The sequence below is a fragment of the Suncus etruscus genome, chromosome 7 (genome assembly GCF_024139225.1).
Source record: "Suncus etruscus isolate mSunEtr1 chromosome 7, mSunEtr1.pri.cur, whole genome shotgun sequence".
NCBI lineage: Eukaryota > Metazoa > Chordata > Mammalia > Eulipotyphla > Soricidae > Suncus > Suncus etruscus.
This window is the reverse complement of record NC_064854.1, coordinates 118,072,039-118,098,304: the sequence shown is the minus strand read 5'-3', so window position 1 is coordinate 118,098,304 and position 26,266 is coordinate 118,072,039. Positions and strand designations below refer to the sequence as shown.

The following is a 26,266-nucleotide window of genomic DNA, read 5'->3' as shown; positions in this document are numbered from 1 at the left end:
AAGGACTCTCCCTTAGCACATGGCTCCCCTCCTTTCTTTCTCCCCCTCACCCCCAAGAATCTTGCTTCACAGGTCTTGCTAGGTCCATTGGACCACCTTGGGGATGAAGATAGGGGAGGAAAAGATGATTTTCCTAAAGGACCCTCCCTTAGCACATGGCTCCCCTCCTTTCTTTCTCCCCCCACCCCCAAGAATCTTGCTTCACAGATCTTGCTAGGTCCATTGGACCACCTTGGGAATGAAGATAGGGGAGGAAAAGATGATTTTCCTAAAGGACCCTCCCTTAGCACATGGCTCCCCTCCTTTCTTTCTCCCCCCCACCCTCAAGAATCTTGCTTCACAGATCTTGCTAGGTCCATTGGACCACCTTGGAGATGAAGATAGGGGAGGAAAAGATGATTTTCCTAAAAGACCCTCCCTTAGCACATGGCTCCCCTCCTTTCTTTCTCCCCCCACCCCCAAGAATCTTGCTTCACAGATCTCGCTAGGTCCACTGGACCACCTTGGAGATGAAGATAGGGGAGGAAAAGATGATTTTCCTAAAAGACCCTCCCTTAGCACATGGCTCCCATCCTTTCTTTCTCCACCCCCCCCCAAGAATCTTGCTTCACAGATCTTGCTAGGTCCATTGGACCACCTTGGGAATGAAGATAGGGGAGGAAAAGATGATTTTCCTAAAGGACTCTCCCTTAGCACATGGCTCCCCTCCTTTCTTTCTCCTCCTCACCCCCAAGAATCTTGCTTCACAGGTCTTGCTAGGTCCATTGGACCACCTTGGGGATGAAGATAGGGGAGGAAAAGATGATTTTCCTAAAAGACCCTCCCTTAGCACATGGCTCCCTTCCTTTCTTTCTCCCCCCCACCCCCAAGAATCTTGCTTCACAGGTCTTGCTAGGTCCATTGGACCACCTTGGAGATGAAGATAGGGGAGGAAAAGATGATTTTCCTAAAAGACCCTCCCTTAGCACATGGCTCCCCTCCTTTCTTTCTCCCCCCACCCCCAAGAATCTTGCTTCACAGATCTCGCTAGGTCCACTGGACCACCTTGGAGATGAAGATAGGGGAGGAAAAGATGATTTTCCTAAAAGACCCTCCCTTAGCACATGGCTCCCATCCTTTCTTTCTCCACCCCCCCCCCAAGAATCTTGCTTCACAGATCTTGCTAGGTCCATTGGACCACCTTGGGAATGAAGATAGGGGAGGAAAAGATGATTTTCCTAAAGGACTCTCCCTTAGCACATGGCTCCCCTCCTTTCTTTCTCCTCCTCACCCCCAAGAATCTTGCTTCACAGGTCTTGCTAGGTCCTTTGGACCACCTTGGGGATGAAGATAGGGGAGGAAAAGATGATTTTCCTAAAAGACCCTCCCTTAGCACATGGCTCCCTTCCTTTCTTTCTCCCCCCCACCCCCAAGAATCTTGCTTCACAGGTCTTGCTAGGTCCATTGGACCACCTTGGAGATGAAGATAGGGGAGGAAAAGATGATTTTCCTAAAAGACCCTCCCTTAGCAATTGGCTCCTTTCCTTTCTTTCTCCCCCCACCCCCAAGAATCTTGCTTCACAGATCTTGCTAGGTCCATTGGACCACCTTGGGGATAAAGATGGGGGAGAAAAAGATGATTTTCCTAAAAGACCCTCCCTTAGCACATGGCTCCCTTCCTTTCTTTCTCCCCCCCCACCCCCAAGAATCTTGCTTCACAGGTCTTGCTAGGTCCATTGGACCACCTTGGGGATGAAGATAGGGGAGGAAAAGATGATTTTCCTAAAAGACCCTTCCTTAGCACATGGCTCCCCTCCTTACTTTTTTATCCCAAGCTAAGAACCGTGCCTTACAGGTCTTGCTAGGTGCATTGGACCACCCCATCCTTTCCTAAGGGGAGAGAGAGAGGAAGGACCCCAGCACTGTCAAACACCCACGCCTGCGCACCAAGAAGTCAAGGCCCAGCCTGGACCGGTTGGCAAGGCCCAGCGCGCCTGCTCCGTAGCGGCGCGGCCCAGGGGGGGTCGGGGGAAACGCCGAGACGTAGCCCTCCAGTTTCCTAGAGGGGCCGCCGAGCACCCGGGCGGTGACGCGCGTGCGCGATGCGGCCCGGCCAAGCGAAGGGCAGTCGGTGGGCGTGAGGCCCGCGGTGCTGCCCAAAAGGTCCGAGTGCCCAAAAGGTTCGGGGGCCTTAGGAGTCGGTGAGCGGGGCCGGCGGGGTGTTGGCGGGCTGCTGGGGGTGCTGGAGACGGCTGGGGTTCTGGGCTTGGCGTGGGCAGGCAGCAGCAGGGGCGGCCGGGCCCCGAGGCTGCTGCACCGGGCACCGGGTGGTGGGGCTGGGCCTGGGGGCGGCTTCTGGTTGCACGCCCGGGACCCGACGTTGCATGGCCCGGGGCGCCCAGGTCGGGCGACACAGGCCCGAGGGTGTCTCCGGCCTTATCGCTGGAATTATTGCAGACAAAGAGATTGATCACCGGCGATTAAGATTAACACCGGCTTGAGTGTTAAGAGAAAGTCAAAGTAGCTGCAAGCTGTAAAAAGGTGTGTGTGTGTGTTTGTGATTGTGTGCAATATGTAAAGCTGTGTCTGTGTGTGTGTGTGTGTGTGTGTGTGTGTGTGTGTGTGTTTGGGGGGGGGGGAATCCATTGGCTTTCAAAATGTGCAGAGTGATTTCAATGCAAACGCTCATTTGATGCAAATGCAAACTGGGATTGATCACCACGATTAGATGTCTGGGTTGAGTGTTAGGAAAAGGAAAAGTAGCTGCAGTATGTAAAAAGGTGTGTGTGTGTGTGTGTGTGTGTGTGTGTGTGTGTGTGTGTAGAGAGAGAGACAGACAGACAGACAGACAGACAGAGACAGAGAGACAGAGACAGAGAGAGATTGAGAGAGTGTGTTTGGGGGTTCCATTGGTTTTCAAAATGTGCATGATGATTTCAATGCAAACGGGTTGGTCACCGATGGTTAGATGTCTGGGTTGTGTGTTAGGAGAAGTAAAATTAGCTGCAAGCTGTAAAAAATGTGTGTGTGTTGGGGCCGCAGAGATAGCACAGCAGTAAGGCCTTTGCCTTGCATGCAGAAGGACGGTGGTTTGAATCCTGGCATCCCTTATGGTCCCCTGAGCCTGCTGGGGGCGATTTCTGAGCATAGAGCCAGGAATGAGTGGCCCCCCGAGCGCTGCTGGGTGTGATCCAAAAAAACAAAAAAAACAAAACAAAACAAAAAAAGTGTGTGTGTGTGTGTGTTTTGGCTATCCGTTGGCTTTCAAAATGTGCATAATTTAAATTCAAATGCTCATTTTATGCAAACTGGAATTTTCCTATTCCTTTAAAGACAAAAACAAAAACAAAACCTGAGGGTTGGATTGAGCAAGGCTAAGGCGCTTGCTTGCTGCCTTGCAAGATTCATCTCTGCATCCCAAATGGTCCTCCGAGCCCACCAGCAGTGTTTTGAGCACCACTCCACTCCCTTGGAGTATAAATAAAAAGGCCCAAGCTTTTTTATTTTTAACGTATTGTGATAAAATTACCTATGTAACATAAACCTTTCCATTACTTGGTGGCATTATGTATTTTATTACTTTGTTATTATTTCTTTTTACCTTTTTATATATTATTACTTTTTTTTTTGGCCTTTGGGGTCACACCCATCGATCTTCAGGCTTACTCTCAGTGATCATTTCTGCTGGACTATATGGGGTGCCTTGGGTCAAACCCAAATCCAACACACACAAGGCAGGCGCCCCACCTGCTGTTTTATCCCTTCAGATCCCATATCATTACTTTTTGAAAATATTGTCTTTAACTTGGGAAATGCATCTGTGCTCCAAAATCGTTTAAAATTGGTGGGATCTGGGTCGGAGTATAGTGGAAGTAGAGGGCAAATCTGAACATCACCACAATTAATTGTAATACAGCCATTATTTTAATAGAAGACAGCTATTTTGACGAAGTTTGCAGAGCTAATAGTGGAAAATTGCTGTGCCTTCCACCCCTAGACTAACTTATAACCTTGGCAACCTTGTGAACCAACAGGTCCTCGCTTCTGAGAACAGAGGAAGGTTAAAGATAAGGTTTCTCAATTTTGAGAAAAATATTCCCCTAAATGGAAAGGGACAATAGGCTGCTGAAGCACCCAGGGAACTAGTTTTTGCCCAAGACATTGTGGGTTTAGGGTATAAAAAGATTTTGAACAAGTGGACTGGGTTTCTCTCCTTCCATAGGAGATTACCTTGACTGGTCAGCTTTGAGACCCTTGTTTGCTTGACTTGTGGTTAATAAAGTTCTTTGATACAGAGCTCATTGCTTTGTGTGGTCTTTTGGAGGCTGAACCCTAACAGTGAGCATGGCATTTGCTTACACTTGTCCGACCTGAATTCAATCTTCCGCATCCCTTCTCTTTCTTTTTTTTTTTTTTTTTTTTGTTTTTGGGCCACACCCGTTTGACGCTCAGGGGTTACTCCTGGCTATGTGCTCAGAAATCGCCCCTGGCTTGGGGGGACCATATGGGACGCCGGGGGATCGAACCGCGGTCCTTCCTTGGCTAGCGCTTGCAAGGCAGACACCTTACCTCCAGCGCCACCTACCCGGCCCCCCCTTCTCTTTCTTATATCACCTGAATACCACTAGTAGTCAGAGGATACTTAAGATACCATATGAGGTGCCAGGGATCAAAACAGCTCAGCTGTGTGCAAAGCAAAAGCTTTACTGTACTTTCACTCCCAAATATCCTCTCATAAGTTTAGGTTTTGATAACTTCACTAATGATGGAGTAGTATAAAAATAACTGATGAGGGCCGGAGAGATTGGATGGAGCTAGGGCGTTTGCCTTGCATGCAGAAGGATGGTGGTTTGAATTCCCGGCATCCCATATGGTCCCCTGTGCCTGCCAGGAGTGATTTCTGAGTGTAGAGCCAGGAGTAACCTCTGGGTGTGACCCAAAAACAAAAAAAAAAAACAAAAAAAAAAAACCCAAAACAGAACAACAACTGATGAGACAGTAGGATAGGGTGTTGTAACTGTAACAAACAGCATAGAAAATGACTTGTACCCATGCCATGGCTGTTTACAATAACTAAGACAACCCCAACTTGAGCCTTAAATTTTTAGAAACTAAAATGGGTAGAATTTAATTTCTGAGGAAACTCCTCTCTGTTCTCAGGAATTTCATAAACATTCCTCTCCTTTTCATATAATCAAAGATGATTTTTTGGGGGGCCACACCCGGTAACGCTCAGGGGTTACTCCTGCCTATGTGCTCAGAAGTCGCTCCTGGCTTGGGGACCATATGGGATGTGGGGGGATCGAACAGCGGTCCGTCCTAGGCTAGCACTGGCAAGGCAGACACCTTACCTCTAGCGCCACCGCGCCGGCCCCCAAAGATGATTTTTTAAAAGCTGTCTGTGAGCTGGAGATACAGTATAGCCCAGGGGTCTCAAACTCAATTTACCTGGGGGCCGCAGGAGGCAAAATCGGGGTGAGGCAGGGCCGCATAAGGGATTTCGCTTACCAAATATTCGCAATAAAAAATCCCATTAGTAAGAAAAAAATTGCAAAAAATCGCATTAAACATGTGCATACTCCGAACAGAACTACTCGGGGTATGCGAATGTTTCATGCGATCTTTTTCTTACTAACGCGATTTTTATTGCGATTATTCGGTAAGCAAATAATCGCGAATACTGCGATATTTGAAGGCCGGCCTCGGGCCACAAAATATTGTACAGAAGGCTGCAAACGGCCTGCAGACTGCGAGTTTGAGACCCCTGGTATAGCCATTAAGGTATTTGCCTTGCATGTAGCCCAGACTGGTTAGAACCCCACATATAATCTCCTGAGCAGGGTGCTAGAGTCATCCCTGAATACAATTGTGTGGGGGCCCTAAGACGAAAACAACAAAATACGAACCAAAAAAAAAAAAATTGGTGGGGCCAAGAAAGTAAATAAAGCTCAGAGGACTAGACTGATACTTGGTGTTGGGGTGCCCTGAATTCCATCCTCTCCAACACCTTCTGGTCTGGCACCAAAGCACACAACAAGCCAAAAATTGCTACTTACATTAGGACACCAGTTAAGTATAGCCAATACAAAAAAAAAATGGTTTTGGTTGACTTTTGTAGTACAGGTTCTATGAAGTGTGTGTCATCAGGTAGTATTTGTTCGAAAAGGACAGATCTTGTCTATTTGAGTGATTGTCTAGCCTTCAAAGTGAAGAGCATATAAGGAATAGTCTTTCATCTTAGGGCTCAGCTCTAACTTTTTTTGTGGGGGCGTTGGACAGACCCAACAGAGCTCAGGGATTGCTCCTGGCTCTGAGGTCAGAATTCACCCATGGCAGACTCAGGGGACCACAGGGGATGCAGGGGTTTAAGACTAGGTCTTCCACTTGCAAGGCAAATGTCCTACTTGCTATGCTATTACTTAGGCCCCCATCATCTCAAACTTTTTTTTTTGGTTTTTGGGTCACACCTGGCAGCGCTCAAGGGTTATTCCTGGCTCTATGCTCAGAAATCGCTTCTGGTAGGCTTGGGGGACTGTATGGGATGCTGGGATTTGAACCACCGACCTTCTGCATGCAAGGCCAGCGCCTTACCTCCATGCTATCTCTCCGGCCCAGCTCAAACTTTTGAAGTCTGTTCTGCTGTCCTTATATAAATGTGAGAAATGAAGACTATTTTTCTAAGTTGAAAGTGATGGCCAGGAAAGAGCATCATCCTGTTCCCATCTGTTTATAGTTCAAAACTGAAAACCCACTGCTACTGGTTGGTCTTTTTGTGAGAAAATGTAAGCTGTATTTGATTAAGGAAGTTCACGCATTAGGTACACAGATGGCCCTGGGCTGTGATTTAGGATGTGATGATGAGGCTGCTCTTACATGCTATGTTAATGCTTATGGAATGCAGACAAATTTGGTTTACTAAAAGCAATAATCCTTTACTGCAAGATGAAAATAGGGAAATGTTTTGAAGTTGATCTTCAGCATGCACTTAAAAGGAAATCTGCTACTGTTCAGTTTTCTGTGGCTCCTCATAGCTGAAAAGTATTGTTGCCTAAGCATTCTGTGATGGCTGTGACTTACATTCTAAGTAAAATCATGTATGCTTACATTATTTTGTAGTATTTGTAAGAATAAACCAAGCATCATTACATATTAAGATGAAGCTGCTAAGACAAAGAGGACAGTATCCCTGAAAATGTTCAGAAAATTTCTGGTATTGGCCCTGTTTATACTTTTTTTTTTTGTTTTTTGTTTCTGGTTTTTGGGTCATACCCAGCAGCACTCAGGAGTTACTCCTGGCTCTACACTCAGAAATTGCTCCTGGCAGGCTCAGGGGGACCATATAGGATGCCAGGACTTGAACTACCGTCCTTCTGCATGAAAGGCAAACACCTTTCCTCCATGCTATCTCTCCGGTCCCTATACATTTATTTTTATTTTGGGGGCCATACAGAATAAGATATGAAGTGCTGGGAAAGAAACCCAGCTTCAGCTCCACCAACTCCCTGGCCTAGGGACTCACAAATATGGTACAATGTTAATAAGTTGATGAAGTAAAGCTTTTCTTTTGTCCTCTAAAATTAATTCAGAGCTTGGAGGAAAGGAGGCTTCAGTTCAGCTCACTGACCCCCATCTGTCTAATCTATCTATTTTTTTAATTACTGTTTTGATTTACTAACTTCCTAAAAAATATATTTAAGCACCATGATTGCAAACATATTTATAGTTGGGTTTCAGTCAGGCATTCTAACTACCATTTTCATGATAATTGTCAGTGAAGTTATTTCTCTAACTGTACTCACCACTCTTTGTGGTAAGCTTCATATTGTGGCCTGGTCCTTTCAGCCCTCATCTCTATTGTTTCATTCTTTTGGGGGGGAGGGGTCACACCCAGCAGTGCTCAGGAGTTACTCCTGGCTCTGGGCTCAGAAGTTATTATTATTTTTTTTGGTTTTGGGGCCACACCCAGCGTTGCTCAGGAGTTACTCCTGACTGTCTGCTCAGAAATAGCTCCTGGCAGGCACGGGGGACCATATGGGACACCGGGATTCGAACCAACCACCTTAGGTCCTGGATCGGCTGCTTGCAAGGCAAACGCCGTTGTGCTATCTCTCCGGGCCCCTCTGGGCTCAGAAGTTGCTTCTGGCAGGCTCTGGGGACCATATGGGATGCCGGGATCCAAAGTGGGGTCCGTCCTGTGTTGGCTGATTTAAGGCAAAGGCCTTACCGCTGTGCTATTGTTCCGGCCCCCATGTTGTCTCATTCTTTACAAATATTGTTTTGACCCTTTTGAACATTTATACAGTAATAGTTTCAGAAAGACCAGTTCAGTGGCTTATTTTTGGTGGTAATTTTACAGTGGATTTTGTTTTGAAGGTTTGTTGGGGTTAAAAATTAGGCAGTTTAGGAGTTGGAGTGGTAGCACAGCAGTAGGGTGTTTGCCTTTCACACAGCTGACCTAGGACGGACCGCAGTTCCATCCCCCTGCGTCTCATATGGTCCCCCAAGTCAGGAGCGATTTCTGAGCGCATAGCCTGAAGTACCCCTGAGCGTCAGCGGGTATGGACCAAGATCCCCCTCCCCCCCAAAAAAAAATCAGGCAGTCTCCACCTTCAGCAGAATGGTCACATTCTGTTTGCAGGGTCAGTGGAAAAAATTTTTAACATGACTAGGGACATGTCAGCACGTAGCCCTTTCCTCTGTGGAGACTGTTAGATCTTGCCTTCGAGTGTTCCCAATAAAAACACCAATTTGTCAAATCTTTCTCCTTCCTGGACAGTGTTAGTTGAGGTATGGATTCCTTTCCCAGTGGTACATGGGGGTGGAGGGAGAATTATATCAGTTAATTTGACCTTTTGCAGGCAAAGCTTGTGCTCCAGTTTATCAAGCTGTTTCCAGTCCTCTCAACACTTTCATCTTTTGCTTTCCCAACCTGTTCTGCAGTTTGTTTTGTTGGGTGGTCACAGCTGTCTTAGAGCTAGGGTCATTCCTGGCCATGTTTGGAATGGAACCCCAAGGCTTGCTTCATACAGGTAAGGCAAGTGCCCTCCCCCTGAGGGTATCTCTTGCCCCTCTCTGACCATGGATGCCTCTCCTCTCAATTTCGTCCTGCACAGTGATCTGTGCTGCTTATTTGCACTGCCAGGTTGTAGTTCATTGTCTCTATGGCAGACATTTCCCTTCTCCCCTTCTCCCACCACCCTTTTGTCCCTTTTTGACACTGGTTTTCAGCATTGTTACTGCAGAGGAATTATGTATATCACTTTACCTCCTTTCAGCACCCAATTCTTGTCCAGAGTGATCATTTCCAACTATCAATGTCATAGTGGTTCCTTCTCTGCCCTAACTATCTGCCCCACTATCTGTGGCAAGATTTCTACCATGAACCAGACCTCCTGGCCCCTTTATCTATTCTATTGTCTGTGGATATTATTACCATTTCTTTCTTTCTTTCTTTCTTTCTTTCTTTCTTTCTTTCTTTCTTTCTTTCTTTCTTTCTTTCTTTCTTTCTTTCTTTCTTTCTTTCTTTCTTCCTTCCTTCCTTCCTTCCTTCCTTCCTTCCTTCCTTCCTTCCTTCCTTCCTTCCTTCCTTCCTTCCTTCCTTCCTTCCTTCCTTCCTTCCTTCCTTCCTTCCTTCCTTCCTTCCTTCCTTCCTTCCTTCTTTCTTTCTTTCTTTTTCTCTCTCTCTCTCTTCTCTCCTCGCCTCTCTCTTCTCCTCTCTCTCTTCTCTCTCTCTCTCTCTTTGGGCCACACCTGGTGATGTCAGGGTTACTCCTGGGTATGTGCTACAAAATCGCTCCTGGTTCGGGGGACCATATGGGACGCTGAGGGAACCGACCGCTGTCTGTCCTAGGTTAGCCACGTGCAAGGCAAATGCCCCACCGCTTGCGCCACCACTCTGGCCCCTCTTTTTTTTTTTTTACTATCCCACAAATAAGTGCAATTATTTTAAGTCTCCCTCTGACTCATTTCACTCAGCATAATACTTCTCAGATTATCCATATATATGCAAAGGACATAGATGATAAATGGGAAGGGAGAGCGTGGATAGAGGAGATAATGAGTGAAAATACTTAGGAAGGCCTGATGAACTTTTCTTATGTATATACGTTCTTGCTTTAAATCGTGTTTTTCTTAGTTACAATTTTGCAGACTTGACTTTTTTGTGGCAGGGCACCCAGCAGTGGTCAGGAGACTATGTAGTACCAGGGATTGAACTGGGGCCAACCCACAGGGCAAGCACCTTAACCCCTATGTTAACCTTCTGGCCCTAATTTTTAAAGCATTTATATTGTTTGAGGGGGGATCTCCTGATGATGTTTGGGGGCTACTCTGGGCTCTGTGCTCTGAAGTTGTTCCCTTCAATGTCCAGAGGATCAAGTATTTTTTGTTGATTTTCAATGTTTTTGAGGGGGCTACACCCAATGATGCTCCAAGTTTACTCCTGACTCTGTGTTTAGGGTTCACTACTGGTTCACTTGAGTTACCATCTGGGATGGTCCAGAAATAAACTTGGGTCAGCCGTATGCTTATTAGTTTTTGTTGACCACCAAGGTATGCAAAGCTGTATGCAAAGACTGAGCTCAGCTGATTGTGTACTCTGGCCCCACAGCATTCAGATTTACTGAGGGAAATATATATAAAGAGGAAAATAACAGGGAGGTATTTTAAAAACCATAGAAGTAGGGGCTGGAGAGTAGCATGGAGGTAAGGCGTTTTCCTTGCATGCAGAAGGATGGTGGTTCGAATATTGGCATCCCATATGGTCCCCTGAGCCTGCCAGGAGTGATTTCTGAGCATAGAGCCAGGAGTAACCCCTGTGCGCTGCTGGGTGTGACCCAAAAAATAAAAAACAACAACAACAACAACAACAACAAAAAAACCGTAGAAGTAAGCTCTCTTACCATATTTGCATTCATTATCATTATTATTATTTTGTTTTTTGTGTTACACCTAGCAGCACTTAGGGGTTGCTCCTGGCTCTACACTCAGAAATCACTCCTGGCAGGCTCGGGGGACCATACAGGATGCCAGGATTTGAACCACCATCGTTCTGCATGCAAGTCAAATGCCCTACCTCCATGCTATCTCTCTGCCCCCACATTATTTTTTACATGTACTCTTGGGAAACAAAAAGAACTAGTACAGTGGTCGGCAACCTTTTTTTTTCAACTGAGCCAAATCTTGCCAAAACCACGATTGAAATTTCTTTTGAGAGCCACACAGGGCACACACTGACAGAGGCTAGGAGCAGAGTCCTGACTTCTGGAGCAGCCGCCCAGCACACAGGAGAGCCAAATTAAAAGTGTAAAGAGCCACATGTGGCTCGCGAGCCACATGTTGCCAATCACTGAACTAGTATATACATGCAATGTTAAAAACTCTAAGATCCTGGAACATGGCTCTGGTTTGCCTGTCAGATGCAGGAACCGTAATTTAATCCTTGGTCCACCACCTGTACCTCAGGGCTCCCATGGTCTGAAATCCTAGGTAAGGAAGAAAAATCATAATGATAGAGTAATTATAATTGTGTCCTTTAATTATCATTCCTAACTTTACTCTGAACTGTAAACTAAACATTTGGCATCCAGGAAATTGTAGTTTTGACACATAGTCTAAGGCAAACACATAGTGTCTTGGAGAGGGGATTTTTTTTTTTGGGAGGGGGAACCCTTACCCACCAGTGCTTGGTGAGCTCAGAGGACCATTTGGGATGCCAGAGATTGAAGCCAGATTGGCCTCATGCAAGGCAAGTGCCCTACCTTCTGTACTAAAGTTCTGGCCCTGGATAGGGACATTTTTTTTTTTACTAGGTTTATTGTATCTTCCTTGTTCCTAATGAAACCCTTATTTTCAGTGGGTCTGATTCTAAAATTCAGCAGCTTCAGTATTTAGTTGGCAGCACTGTAGAAAGCATTCATCATCAGCACTTTCTTTATCCGTGCAAAGTCAGCAGAAATTACAATCTGTAAAATAGAAGTTCAGTTCACAAAACGGCCTCAACATTACTAAATGATTACATTGTGAATCCTTTTTTAATTTCTTGGCAAATGTTTGTGGGGTGATTATTATTTTGGTTTTGCAATATTTGTATTATTTTGGTTGCACGTGCTTATATATGCACATATGATTATAGTTTTTCTACAGTTAAGCCTAGGCTTTTTTCTTGCAGTGCTAGATATTGAATATGTGTCCTCACACACATGCAAAGCAGTTGCTTTACTGTTGAGCAATATCTTTGGACTCTAGGATTGTCTTTGTTTATTTTGTCATTATTTATTTTTAAAGTTTTGGGCACACCCAGCAGTGCTTGGGTTACTTTTGGCTCTACATTCAGGATTAACACCTGGTAGGTTCAGGGACAGAATGGGATGCTGGGGATTGAACCTGGGTTGGCCACGTGCAAGGCAAATGCCTATCATATAGCTTCCTCTAGGGTGGTCTTTCTTTTTTCTTTTTTAAGTATATTTTTTATTTAAGTAACATGATCATAGTTGGGTTATAGTCATAACCAGAACACCCCCCCCTTCACCAGTGTAATATTACCCCCTCCCCTCCTCCCAACCCCTGCCTGTATTTGAGACAGGCATTCTACTACAGTTATTTATTTTTAAGTTCAGTAAGTTGTATTTTTTTTTCCTTAAAGGATAAGAGTAAAAAAATATAGTAAATGTGTGATAGTGGCAATCGCCGTTGTTTGCATAGGTCCAGAAAAATGGGGAAAATGAAAAAAAATCCTTGACCTGATTACAAAAAGGCCTCACCCCAGAAGTTTATTGGCATAAGACTGACTTTGGGTTCGAGGCATACCAGTCCGTCCAACTCGAGTCATTCTCAAGGTCCCGGTGAAACTTTTTCACACTTTAGCTATTGTTGGTATCAGATTCTTATATTTAAAGACTCTGGATTCTGTGCATTTCTTTCATCGATGTCAGGCTGATGTGGAGCATCCTCTAGTTTCAGCATATCATTAAATGCGGAGCGATCTGCCCTGCATGCAGACTGTTGCTGAGTCGTCTAGGTGTTGGGAGCACTCTTTGGAGTAAGTCAATGCCAAAGCAGTGGTAGGTCTTCCCTGGTAGAGGCTTGGATCTTGGTAATGTTATAGACAATTGTGGTTGTTTCCACAGATGGTATCCATTGTTCAGGTGTGTGTGGGCGATGCCCATTCTTCTGAGGCCTGAGCCAAATCATTATGTCAATGTTCAGGGTAAAAGGCCTAATTACATTACCAAATTTGTGTTCCCATCTCTATTAGATAAGAACTTGTTTGCATATGTATTATTTTCCCATTTTAATGTGCCTATGCAAAAGAGAAGCAATGCCACAAGATACTGTTGGTGCATCTGGGGGCCGACGAATAAATCCAACATTCCCCGTAACTTGGTTCAAGCATGAAATCTATACAGAGATACTCTTCTACCAGTATTGCTTATAAGACAGATCTCAAAGGGGGAAAATCAAACAATCAAATAACAAATCCAGTGGGCAAAATTGTCACTATATGAGAATATTCTAAAAGAGTTATAGATGTTAAGGGAATACATCTGAGATATACAACGGAGATACACGTGACCCTTTTATGTTTTAAAAATAGACAAGAGGGAGGGGGGTGTTTTCGAGACACCACTTTGGTCTGTGATTTGGACAAGGGAAGAGAGCATGGAGCCATGTCCTCCCCTTGTTGCCTGCTGAAGCTTCTGACTCCCCGAGAGGCATTTGCTTCCTAATTGCTGGAAGTTGAAAGTTCAGCAGTCCCTTCCCAGCCCCTTGCAGAAACAAGGAAGTCTGGGGTCTCTTTTAAATTCCACCTCACCGGAACCCACTTGCTGGGACCCTGAGCAGTTGTCAAGGAATAACCCTGGGGATGGGGAGGAAGGAGAGAGAAGGCTGTGGGGGCAGCCGAGGCTGCATCTTCACCTTATCTTGGCCAAAAAGCCTACAGCAAGGAACCTTGCTGTGATGCGTTGCCTGCTGAAGCTTCAGACTCCACCAAAAAATTACTGTGAAAGATATATAATCCACCTTAGCCAAAACAAAAATCATTAGTACAGAAAAATGGTTAAATGTGGGGTAACAAGAGATGGGAGTGAGGGAGTAAAAGGAATAAAACGAGCGCCTGGACGGCCTTCATATAATGACAAGCAGATGAAAAACAATGATAATCCATATATTTCTCACAATGGACAGGTTTAGTAAGAAAAATACCATGGTAAGTCCTAATGCCAGAACCTATTGTGCTGCTATTCCCACCTCGCTGGCTTGGAGACGAAAGAGTGGCTTTGAACCTGGGACCTTTCCTTGTAAAGAGAGATCAAGAGCTCCCCTGCTGGCCCAGAGGATTCCTAGTAAAGCCTCAGCTTCAGTCTTCTGCACTACAGGGTCCTCTGAGTACTGCTGGGAGTAACTTCAAGCACTGCTGGATGTGGCCGGTCCTACTGGCACCCTTCCCCCAGAAAGGGCCCTCATTATGAGGGACTAGTTTTCCCTCCTCAGTGTTTAATGTAAAACACACACCCCCCCCACTACCACCCCCACCCCTCCATTGAGGAATTCAAGCCCTTACACACACACACACACACACACACACACACACACACACACAACAAAGCATGTACTGATTACTCCTACATCTACTTTTTTATTTAAATATTTTTATTACAACACTGCGATTTACTATATTATTCATGATACAGTTATTTCGCCCATTAAGTGTTTTAATCCCACCACCAAGTGACCTCCTCTCCATCAGTGTTCCAAGTTTCCCACCCCCCCACCCTATCTTGTCTCCTTGCAGGCACAGATTTACTTCATGTCATTTGCTACAACACAAAGACAAGTGGAATTATCGAGACTTAGATCAATCAGGGTCAATTTGAAATAATTACTATAATTATTATCATTGTCTAAGGATTTACGAAGCTGTGGTTGGTTCAGATTGCGCCTTCTTCGTTACCATTTAGGCTCACTGAGCTTGGTGATTATCTATGTAATTTTTCCCATCAGGTTTTCTATGATCCTACAGGGCTGACACTACTATGAAAATTTGAAGTGTGTTCTGGATCTGATAAAGTGGAGTTATAGAGATAGGCATTTCTGTTGAGGTTGTAGGTCTTGGCACTGGATTGCTCTGCCTTCAGGTAGAGAAAGGAATCTGCTCCCATCTATTCTGAGGAGGACCCAGTGTTTTCCAGCCACGACCAGACTACCTGGGAAGAGTCAGCAACCATCATTTCCTCTCTGGTCACACTCCACGTTACAATTCTCTTTAGGGAGGGAGTGATGGGGAATGATCACATACTTGTTTGCAGGGTTGGCAACAACAGGAATCACAGTGATGCTGAAATGCACCTAACATGTGATTGCCAGTGTACTCAGCTCATGGAAGCAAGTCCTTTTTACATTTGGCCACATCCCCAGGACCTGAAAGCCTCTGCTCTCCTCCCCCCTACCTCTCCTCTCCTCTCTCCTTTCTCTTGACTTCTCTCTTTTCTCCTTCCTTACCTTTCTTTACTCCTCACTCTTCCCTTCTCCTCTTCTCCCCTCCCCTGCTATTCTTTCTATTCTCATTTTCTCCCCTCCCTTCTCTCCTTTCTTCTTTCTTCTCTTTTCCCCTACCTTTCTCTGCCCTCCCTTCACCTCTCCTGTCTCCTACCCTCTCTTCTCTTTTCATCTCCTACCCTTTTCTCCTTCCTCTTTTCCCCTCCTTTCCTCTGCCCTTCCCTCACCTCTCCTGTCTCCTACCCTCTCTTCTCTTTTCATCTCCTACCCTTTTCTCCTTCCTCTTTCCCCCTCCTGCCTCATCTCCTTCCTCTCTCTTGCCCTCTTCTCTCCTCTTTTTCTCGCCTCTCCTCCTCCCCTTTCTTCTAGATTCCCTTGGGAGGGAATCCAAATAGTGTTAAGGTACCTGGGGGCCAAACCCAACATTGTTATGGATGGGGCCTCCAGAACTGCACCTGGCAGTTTTTAGAGGACTTTGTGATGGTCAGTCTCTGCATATGGAGCATATGCTCTAGCCATATGAGCTATCACCTCAGCCCCATGAATAATTTTTGACTTAAAAACTTTAATAGAAAAAAAACTTTAGTAGAAGGACCGGAGTGATAGCACAAACGGTAGGGCATTTGCCCTGTAACACAGCTGACCTGGTTTCGATCCCTGACATCTTTTAAGGTTCCCCAAGCATGCTAGGGGGTAATTTCTGAGTGCAGAGGGAAGAGTAACCCCTGAACACCACTGAGTGTGGCCACAAAACAAACAAAAACATACTTTCACAGAATGCTGTTATTTTACTTGTGTTTTCTTCCCCTCTGTTGATATGGCTGTGATACTGGGTCATGGTTCTTGCTGGGGTTGAGCCCTTAGTTGTATTCAAACACACCTGGCTGTGCTGTGACTGGAGATTGATGATAGTGCCAGGCACCACAGACAACAGCTATACTGGCACAAGCAGCAGAGTGGCTAGGATGGTACTTGGCACCTGTGGTGGTACAGGGGATTGAAGTCACTGTGCCACGTTTTTAAAACAGATGCAGAAGCCTTTGCCATCTGTTGTTCCCCTTGTGAATGTCTTATCCCAGCCATGTATATTGGTATAATACCGCACCCCAAACTCGCACCTATTTTATTGTATTCTGGGATGTTGTCTTATTTCATCCTAACACTTGAAGATCTGCTTGCATCTGTATGGAAAACATACTCGTGTGCTTTTTTTCTTTTTCTTCTTTTTGGGATTTGATTTTGGGCCATGTCAGTGCTATTGGGGGGTTACTCCTGGCTCTGTAATCAGGGGTCACCCCTCCGGTGATCAAAGTGCTTTACTTCTGACCCAGTGTGCTTCCTTCTTGTACACCTAAAATTAATTCCAGCTAGCAAGCTATAGCTACTCCACTTCACTTTCACATGCCTCTGAAGAATAATACTGGTTATTTTAGTCTCTTTCCAGTGAGATCGTACATTCTAGCAAATGGCATTGCCTGCCGAGGTGCTAAAAACAGAACTTCCAAGAACCCAGCAGCGACACAGCTAATTCAGACGTGGTTTGCATTCTTCCAGGTTGATCCTGAACAGGAGGATGCCTCCAGGTAGGTGGCATGCTGTTCGCCCAGCCCAAGCCCAAGCTCCGAGGGAGCGAGGGCGCCTGCAGATGGTGAAGAAGGAAGAAGAGGATGAAGGCTACTTGTTTGTGCAGGCAGCCAGGCCACAAACCCTCAATCGGCCTGGCCAGGAGCTCTTCCGCCAGCTCTTCCGCCAGCTTCGCTACCACGAATCTTCTGGGCCCTTGGAGACTCTGCAGCGGCTCCGGGAGCTCTGCCGCTGGTGGTTGCGGCCTGATGTTCTCTCCAAGACCCAGATCCTGGAGCTGCTGGTGTTGGAGCAGTTCTTGAGCATCCTGCCTGCGGAGCTGCGAACCTGGGTGCAGCTACATCATCCCGAGAGCGGGGAGGAGGCCGTGGCCCTGCTGGAGGAGCTGCAGAGGGACCTTGATGGGACCCTGCTGAAGGTGAGTATGAGCGAGGGTACTCTAAGCTCTGCCGGAGAACGGTGGGGAGCAGGACGGTGGGGTGGTGGTGTCTGCCTTTAGCATTACAGACTAGCACAAACCTTTCTTTTCTTCCTGTGGCCCCTGAGCTGCGGGAGCTGGACCCTAAACCACAGAGGTTTGACAGAAAGCCTGGTCCACGTTTCCATAGAAGGATAATCACCAGGGGAAGGTCAGCGGGTAACTCAGAAGATACAGTCCCATCCTCACCTCTATCCTTGACCTGTGAGATGACAGTGGCACTGCTTACTTGTGGGAACAGGGCTCCAGCCAGAGCTGTGGCAGCACTTAGGAGAGTGGTCTCTGTGCATCTTTTTTCTCAGCTGGCTTTGAGGATTGGGTCTGTACTGGGAAGAAGATGAGAATTATGAGGAGGAGTCCAGGATTAGGGCATGGGACGGTTTTTATTTTACCTTCAATACGTCGTCTCAGTTCTTGCAAGGGATTTATTTTTGTACATTTCAGAGCCGACTGATTGCAAATCATGTCAACGTGATTTAGGAACAGAATGTGCAGACATAATTTAAGGACAAGATGTGTGTTCAGTATCTGTTGGAGGGTCTGTAGTTCTGTAGTCTGTACCTGACTTTGTCTCTGGTGCCCTTGGCCACTTTAGTGCTCAGGAGACCATGAAGTGCCGGAGATCACTCCCATGCCTCTTGCAATTAAAACAGGCCCTTTGAGCCAGTTCTCAGCCATATTCTTTTTGGGGGGCAGTTAGGTAGGGTGTTGGCTACATTCAGTAATTCTTGAGTTACTCAAGCTCTGTGTTTGTACTCACTGCTCCTCTGTGACCATGCAACTAGGGAATCCAGCTAGAGTTGGTGACTTGGAATGCTAATGCTTCAGCCATTATTAGACTATTTCTCCAGCTGCCATTGTTTTGAAGCAAAACAATGCGATGCTTAAGAGGATTTAAAAATTAGTAACACGGGGCCGGAGAGATAGCATGGAGGTAAGGTGTTTGCCTTTCATGCAGGAGGTCATCGGTTTGAATCCCGGCGTCCCATATAGTCCCCCGTGCGTGCCAGGAGCAATTTCTGAGCCTGGAGCCAGGAATAACCCCTGAGCACTGCCGGGTGTGACCCAAAAACCAAAAAAAAAAAAAAAAAATTAGTAACACAAATAAAATTATACAAAATTTACAAAATCGTGCTGGTTATATTGAACTTAGAGCTAGATGTAAGTTTTAACAGTTCAAAAATGACAAGGTGGAGCGATAGCACAGTGGGTAGGGCATTTGCCATGCATGCAGTTGACCCGGGTTTGATCACCACATCCTATATATTCCCTTAAGCCCGCCAGGAATGATTTCTGAACAAAAATCCAGAAGTAGCCCCTGGTCACTGCTGAGTGTAGCCCCAAAAGAAAAATAAGCAAACAAAGGGGCTGGACAGATAGCAAAGCTGTATGGCATTTGCCTTGCACGCAGCTGATAGAGGATGGACCTGCGTTTGATTCCCGGCATTCCATATAGTCCCTGAGCCTGTCAGGAGCGATTTCAGAGTCAGGAGTAACCCCTCAGTGTCATTGGACTTGGCCCAAAAACAAAAATACAAAACAAAACAAAACAAGAAAAGAAAAGAAAACCAAGCAAACAAAAATTCATAAAAACAGGAGCCTCTGAGATAGTATAGCAGGTAAGGCACTTACTTGTCTTGTACTTTTCTGACCTGAGTTCGATCCCCAGAATCTGGTTTTTTCTCTGAATACTTCCAGGAGTGATTATTAAACACAGAACCAGGAGGAACCTTTTAGTACCAGCAGGTGTGACCTCCCCCCCCCCAAAAAAAAAGAATTATGAAAACAATTACCAAACTAGTAAAAGAAGAGTTTCTTAGTTGAAAGCTAATTAGAAAGAACATAAAACAGACTGAGAGAAAGCAAGCCTCCCAAATTCTGAAAAATAAATCCCTGATCCATATATAGCTATGATGGTCAGCTGCCAGGTAACGAGCTATTAGAAAAGAGAACTGGAGAGTGTGTGCAAGAAGCTCCTCTGGCTGCGCTTCTGTGTTAATTTTTATTCTTTGGGTAAAACCGCAGGTAAATTATTGTGACTGCTCATCTTTAGTCTGTAGCTCTGGAAACCGTACTTTATTGCTATAAGCTGATCTAATAGGTCAATGTAGAGAATATATTAGCTTCAGGACCAAAAAAAAAAAAAAAAAGCTTGAAGCTCATCGGCTCTGACTTCATCATCAGAGACCAAGTTGCTGAAGAGACCCGAACTATTTAGTGGAAAGGCTTGCAATATCCAGTGTTCTGCTTGAATGAATGCTGCCATTGTTTTGACTTGAGACCTTTCTCCCTCTCTGGTTCCATGACTGACCCTCAGGATTAGCATTGCTTCTTTTGTTTAGAGGCTGCACTTTGGGGTGTTTAGGGACTGACTACTCCCATGCCATGCCAGAATGCGGGGAATGCGGAGATTGATCCTAGGGATGCTGGGAGTTTAACCTCGACCTAAACCTCCTGCAGGCAAAGCATATGCTTCAGCCCTTTAAGGTATCTGCATGGCCCTAACCTTACGTCTTTAGTTAGGTTGATGGACTAGGAGCTGTTTTGCTGTTTTGAAGTCATTCTAATCTTGATCAGTACCTGATAAACACTGTTGAACTTCATTTAAGATATGAAGGAGTAGAAGTTCAATGCTTAGGATAAATGTCTTCTCTTGCAGTCCTAAGTTCCAGATGAGGGCTGGGGGTTGGCTGAGTCCCAACTTCAGTACTGATTTTGATTTGTGCTTTCTCAGGTCAAACTGAAATGGCTCTTTCTCCTCAGTGGCCTGTCTTGTAGCCCACGGAGGTTGCAGAGTAAGGGATCCTCACTGAGTTTTCTCTCCCTCCTTTCCTTCATGTCTATGGGTAGTAACGCTTGGTTAACCTATGTTTGCTTTCTGATACCCAGGGCCCTTCTCTCACAGCATTTTCTTCTCAGCAGGACCTAGCCCCTGCCCAGAGTCCAGATGTGCATTGGATGGGTACAGGAGCCTTGCAAGCTGCACAGATATGGTCTCCTGCTTCACCTCTCAGGAGTGGCTCTGCTCTGGGAGACCACCAAGAGAATCTCTCGGAAATAGGAATGCATGACTTCCCAAATGGGCAATCTGGTACTCATCACCTGCCTCTAAGATCCAGCATTATGCCTCGTTCATGAATGTCTTACAATATGATTATTTTTTCTCCATCTGTCCTATTATTTAAAAGCTTGTTGTATTTTGGTCCTTAGCTCTGTTTCCTTTCCATTTATGGCTTCTGTATGACTAGATCCCCTTTCATTGCTTAGCCCCTACCTCCTCACTTCTCAGCTCCGAACACATTGTGAAATGGGGTGGGGGGATTAATGACCATCCAGGTTTGCTCATAAGTACTAAATGGAGATGGAAGGGTGGCTTTCTTGGTGGGATGTCAAGCCCTGGGTTGCCCTAGTTCTCATGGTTCTTTCTTTTCTTTCAGGCCCCAAAGTCTCTGCCCTGTTCCAGATAGAGGGGACCCCTGGAGACCAGGTAACCCTACAGATCGCCACTCACAGGCTGTCAATTCTTCCTGATTTCCATCTAATAGAGCAGCTGTAGCTTCCTCTCATCCTTGGTCTTTTCCCGTTAATGTCATATCTGTGGACTCGGGCTCTATAGATCAAATTATTGCCCTGATTCTAGAGTTTGATTGCTGAATACTTTTACCCTTCATGGATTTATCCTGTACTTACTCAACCAGTCATAGTCTTGCCCTTTCCTGAAGCTGATGCTGTTCACCAGCTCTCAGGCATACGAATGCATTTTTTGTCTTTTCTTTCTTTCAGGAGGCTTTGACGTTTAAGGATGTGGCAGTGACCTTTTCCCAGGATGAGTGGGGATGGCTGAGCCCAACACAGAGGAATCTATACAGGGATGTGATGCTGGAGAATTATAGGAATGTGACATCTTTGAGTAAGGAATCAATTTATCCTTGTTTCTACCGTCCTTATTTATTTATTTATTTATTTCTATCACAGTACATAGAAAGGAATCTGACCTGGGTGTAGAATTTAGATCCTGTCTCTGTAACTACTACTTGGTAATGTAATCTGTTGCCACAGTCTCTTCTCCTTAAAAATGGGGATAGTAATGCTTATAATGCTGGGTTGCAAATATTTAAATGAAGAACCAGAGAGACAGTACATCAGGTTAAGTGGTTGTGTTGCATTTGGTTGAGTCTGGTTTGATCCCAAGCATCCCAAGAGCACCATTTGGTGTACCCAAAACACACACTCAAAATTTAAAGTTTATGTGTTGGGTAGGAGAGATAGTATAGGAAAGTGCTTGCCTTGCATGTGGCTGACTCAGGTTTGACCGTCCAACATCCCATATGGTCCCTGAACTTGCCTGGAGTAATCCCTGAGCACAGAGTGAGGAGTAAGCCCTGATCATGGTTCGGTATGGCCTCCCCCCAAAAAAAAAAACAAAAGTAATATATATATATATCAAGTTGTTTGTTTTTTTTTTTAATTTTTATTTTGATCATATTGGCTTACATATATTTCACAGTAGTATTTTAGGTACATATTAACATTGAATCAGGGGAATTCCCATCACCAAATTTGTCCTCCCCCCGTCCCTGTTCCCCTCCTACAACCATATCCCCCCATCACCACCCGGGCTGCTAGAATAGGTGGTCCCCTCTTTTTCTACCTTTCTATTAGTGATCATATATCTGTTTGGTCCCGGTACCCTCCCTTGTTTCCCCCTCTATTTGAGAGGTGGAGCTAGATAATTCGAGTTATGTGGTTTTGTTTGAAGGAAAGAAAAGCAATAGCATGGAGTAAAAAAATAAGAAAAAAAAATCAAATTAGAAAAATCAAATAAGCTAAAAATGGTGGAGTCCTTCTCTAGAGGCTTTCAACCTCAGTTTGAGCGAGGACATGAAAAAGGTAATTGAAACACCACATCAATTATGTCAAGTTTTTAGTCCCTTAGGCACTCCCAAAGTGTTGACTTATCCAATGGAGTTATCATATGGTTCTTACTTTCAGAGAATCCTCATGATCCTTTGGGACTTGACTTAACTCAGCCTCTCTTAACTCTGCTCTGATCTCTTAGAAACGGCTGCTGGGTCTCTGGCTCTAACATCATCCTTCTGCTTGCTTCTTTTTCAGGACTTCAGGCCTGAGCAGGTCCTAGAAAGAAGTTCTGTATAAATCCTCTGCCTTCTTATCTCATCTTATTCCTTTTCTTCTATAGTGGGACCATTTACCAAACCCGCTCTCATCTCCTGGTTGGAAGCAAGGGAGCCATGGGGCCTGAATGTCCAGGCTGCTCAGCCAAAGGACAGTCCAGATGTTGTCTCTGCAGGTGAGTACTGAGAACCTACCAGGTTCTCTTGAAAGTTTTTCTATATTAAGTTAGTCACTGGGACCTTATTTCACTATTTGCAAGAAAGACTGCTATTTAACAGCATGGCTAAGGAATATTGTACCTCTGGGCTTCTTCCCTCCATACTTATCTATTAGACATACAATTCTGGCCCAGCCCTTTCCCCAGCAGCCCTCTTAGGTCACTGATTTTGATCCTTTTCATACCTTCAGATTAGTATTAGTCTTCTGACCAATAGTTTAAAACTACTACTTTAAACTGAATGAGGTAGAGCAGTGATTTTCAACCTTTTCACTGGTTTCACATGTGACCTAATACAGACCAATAGATTTTATTGTTCCTCTCTTTTTCTATTCATTGATTACTCTTCAGCCCAATACTGCACTCCCTCGAAGTCCTCCATGCCCTCTACTTTGTGCTCTTATCAGCCCCCATCTCACTCATATTCTTCCTTTGCTTGATTCTTCTCCCTATAAATCCTTGCTTGCTTTGCAAACCTCTCAGCCAGACTTTCCTTGGAACCCTGCTGGTTCTTAGGAACCAGCTTATCCTGCTCTGTGCCACAATTCCCTTTCTTTCCCCTCTTTGGCTACCTAATACATTCTCCTTGATTCTTTTTATTTTTTTCAACCAGGCATGGTTCCTGCATTTGTCTAGCGCCTGGGACTCTCTTACTTATCCTCCTGTTTTTACTCTTTTTATGGGGCACTTGCCTGTGTTTTGATTCAACGTTCAGTTTCCTGGCACTGTTTTGTTCCATGCCATTACTTTCAGTTTCAGGTATGGGAAAAGAGTTGAGTCTACTGTGTTTCGTTTTTTTTTTATCAGGAGGTGAACTTCCAATTGAAGCAAACAAGTCTGTCTTGAAACATGCATCCTTGGAAGAAGCTGAATCCTCGCTTGTGTCAACAAGATATCATGCAACAAGATTTTCTGAGGAAAAAGGGCCTGAAGTACCTTTTGAACAGAAAAGGAGATTAAAGGAGCCAGGCGAATACCCCATTCTGGTGAGAGTTAAGAAAGAAGAGACCAGTTTTAGTCATGAGACAGGAGAGGAAGCTGAAGAATTAGGTGTAAACAATAATTTTAATCTGAAATATGTTACTTATTTGAGAGTACCCAGAAGAAAGAGATCCCTTAAACATGGTTTAAGTGGCAGGCACTTCAGAGGGAGTTCATACCACTGTGACTACAAGGAGTTTGGGAAAGGGTACAGACGCATGATTGGTACATTTAGCCTACATCAGAGAATTCATACCGGACTAAAAGGGAATGCAAAGGATGCATGTGGGAAAAACTTCATCCTTAGTTCTCATCTCCAACACGGGCAGACACTTCACAGAATGGGGACATTGTATAAGTGCAGTGACTGTGGAAGGGCCTTCAGTTGCAGTTCTTATCTTGCATGCCATCAGCGGCTTCACACTCAAGAGAAACCATTTAAATGTAGGGTATGTGGGAAAGCCTTCAGGTGGAGCTCAAACTGTGTGCGGCATGAGAAAATCCACACTGGAGTTAAACCTTATAAATGCAGTTTATGTGACAAGGCTTTCCAACGCTTGTCTGCCTACCGCCTGCACCAGGAAACCCATGCCAAGCAGAAATTTGTGGATTGTAATCAATATGAGGAAGCTCTCACCTATGATTCATTGTTTGTCCATAGTTTGAGAGACCAGACTGAGGAGAAACTCTTTGACTGTAGCCAGTGTAGAAAATCCTTTCATTGCAAGTCATATGTACTTGAACATCAAAGGATTCACACGCAGGAAAAGCCCTATAAGTGTTCCAAATGTAGGAAAACATTTAGATGGAGGTCAAACTTTACTCGCCATATGAGGCTACACCACGAAGAAAAGTTCTATCAAGATCAGGAACCACATAGAGAAGCAAAGTTCTGTCAGGATCAAGAAGACTATAGAGAAGACTTTAGGCAGATGACGTCCAGCTATAGCCAGCCCGAGTGTGCCCCTGTTGAGGAGGAGAAGGCTTTTCTGTGTCAGCAATGTGGGAAAACTTTTATTCGAAAGAAATCTCTTATTAATCACCAGAGGACTCACACAAGTGAGAAATCCTACCAATGTAGTGAATGTGGAGAAGAGTTCACTCATCAAGCAGCTTTTGTTTTTCACCAGCAGCAGCACGCCATTGAAAGGAAGTCTGAAGACGAGCCATCATTCAGTCAGGACACCGCATTCCAGGCTCCTCAGAGCAGCCGCCCTGCAGAAGAACCCTACAAGTGCGGCCAGTGTGGCAAGACCTTTCGCAACCACTCGTTCCTCCTTATCCACCAGAGAATTCATACCAGAGAGAAGCCTTATAAGTGTAGGGAGTGTGGGAAAGCCTTCAGGTGGAGCTCGAACCTCTCTCGACACCAGAGGATCCACTCCTTAAAAAAGCGTTACGAGTTCCACGAAAGCGAAAACATCGCCACCACTGTGCAGCCACAAATCCCTCCTGATGGGAAACCATTCTGGTGCCAAGAATGTGGGAAATCCTTCACGCGGAAAAGGTCTCTTCTAGACCATAAGGGAATACACAGCGGGGAGAAACGCTACAAGTGTAATCAGTGTGGGAAATCTTACGACAGAAATTATCGCCTTGTGAACCATCAGAGGATCCACACTAAAGAGCGACCTTTCAAATGTCAGTGGTGTGGGAAAGATTTCATCGGAAGGCATACCCTCACCATTCATCAGAAAAAGCATACTAGAGTGATGCAGTCTGACTGTAGCCTGGTTGGGTTGTCTTCCTTGCAGGACACGGGGATGAGTTTACAGGAATTAAAACCAAATGGGGAGAAGCCCCTGGAAGTTTGTGAGGAGAGTTGTGACCAGCGAAACCTCAGTCTTGCTAAACTCCAGAATACATCCCCAGGGAAAAAGGGCCACAAATGTAGCACGTGCGGGAAAACCTTTGACAAGAGCTCACAGCTTACGAACCACAAGAGATTTCATACTCGCGAGAGGCCCTTCAAATGTAGAGAGTGTGGGAAGACCTTCAGGTGGTCTTCCAATCTGGCTCGGCACATGAAAAACCATGTTAGAGATTAGGCTGGAGCAGATGGTGTAGGGGTTGGGGAGCTCCCCGATGGATGCTCTCCTGGAAGGAAGTGTGAGGAAAATTTCTCCCTGGTGTGGAAGGTAGTGACAAAATATTAAGGGTCGAAAAACTTGGGGGCATCGCCTCACCAGCCCCTTAGCAAGTGAGATTCTAGGGCAGAGTAGTAGCATGTGCTTTGGCCTTAGCTCCGTGACCTGGCGCCAGGCAGCTCTACAGGGAGAGACCATTGCCCTCTGTGGTATGACAGAATGCCTGTGGCATGGTGGACTGTGGCTGCTGAGTTTGGGGTCCCGTTTTCGTCTTTGAGTTTTGCCTGTGACGTGTCTGACCATTTA

At 45.3% G+C, this 26,266-nt stretch overlaps 1 protein-coding gene across 1 annotated transcript; it reads left to right on the top strand.

The window, feature by feature from the left end:
* The first annotated feature begins 2,120 nt into the window (after positions 1–2,120).
* ZNF445 (zinc finger protein 445) lies at positions 2,121–26,014 on the top strand. Its single transcript, XM_049777330.1, has 7 exons — positions 2,121–2,180; positions 17,032–17,479; positions 20,462–20,630; positions 20,977–21,026; positions 21,323–21,449; positions 22,740–22,850; positions 23,700–26,014. The coding sequence occupies exons 2-7, from the start codon at positions 17,051–17,053 to the stop codon at positions 25,919–25,921; spliced, it is 3,108 nt and encodes a 1,035-aa protein (XP_049633287.1). The 5' UTR covers positions 2,121–2,180; positions 17,032–17,050; the 3' UTR covers positions 25,922–26,014.
* Positions 26,015–26,266: the final 252 nt, after the last annotated feature.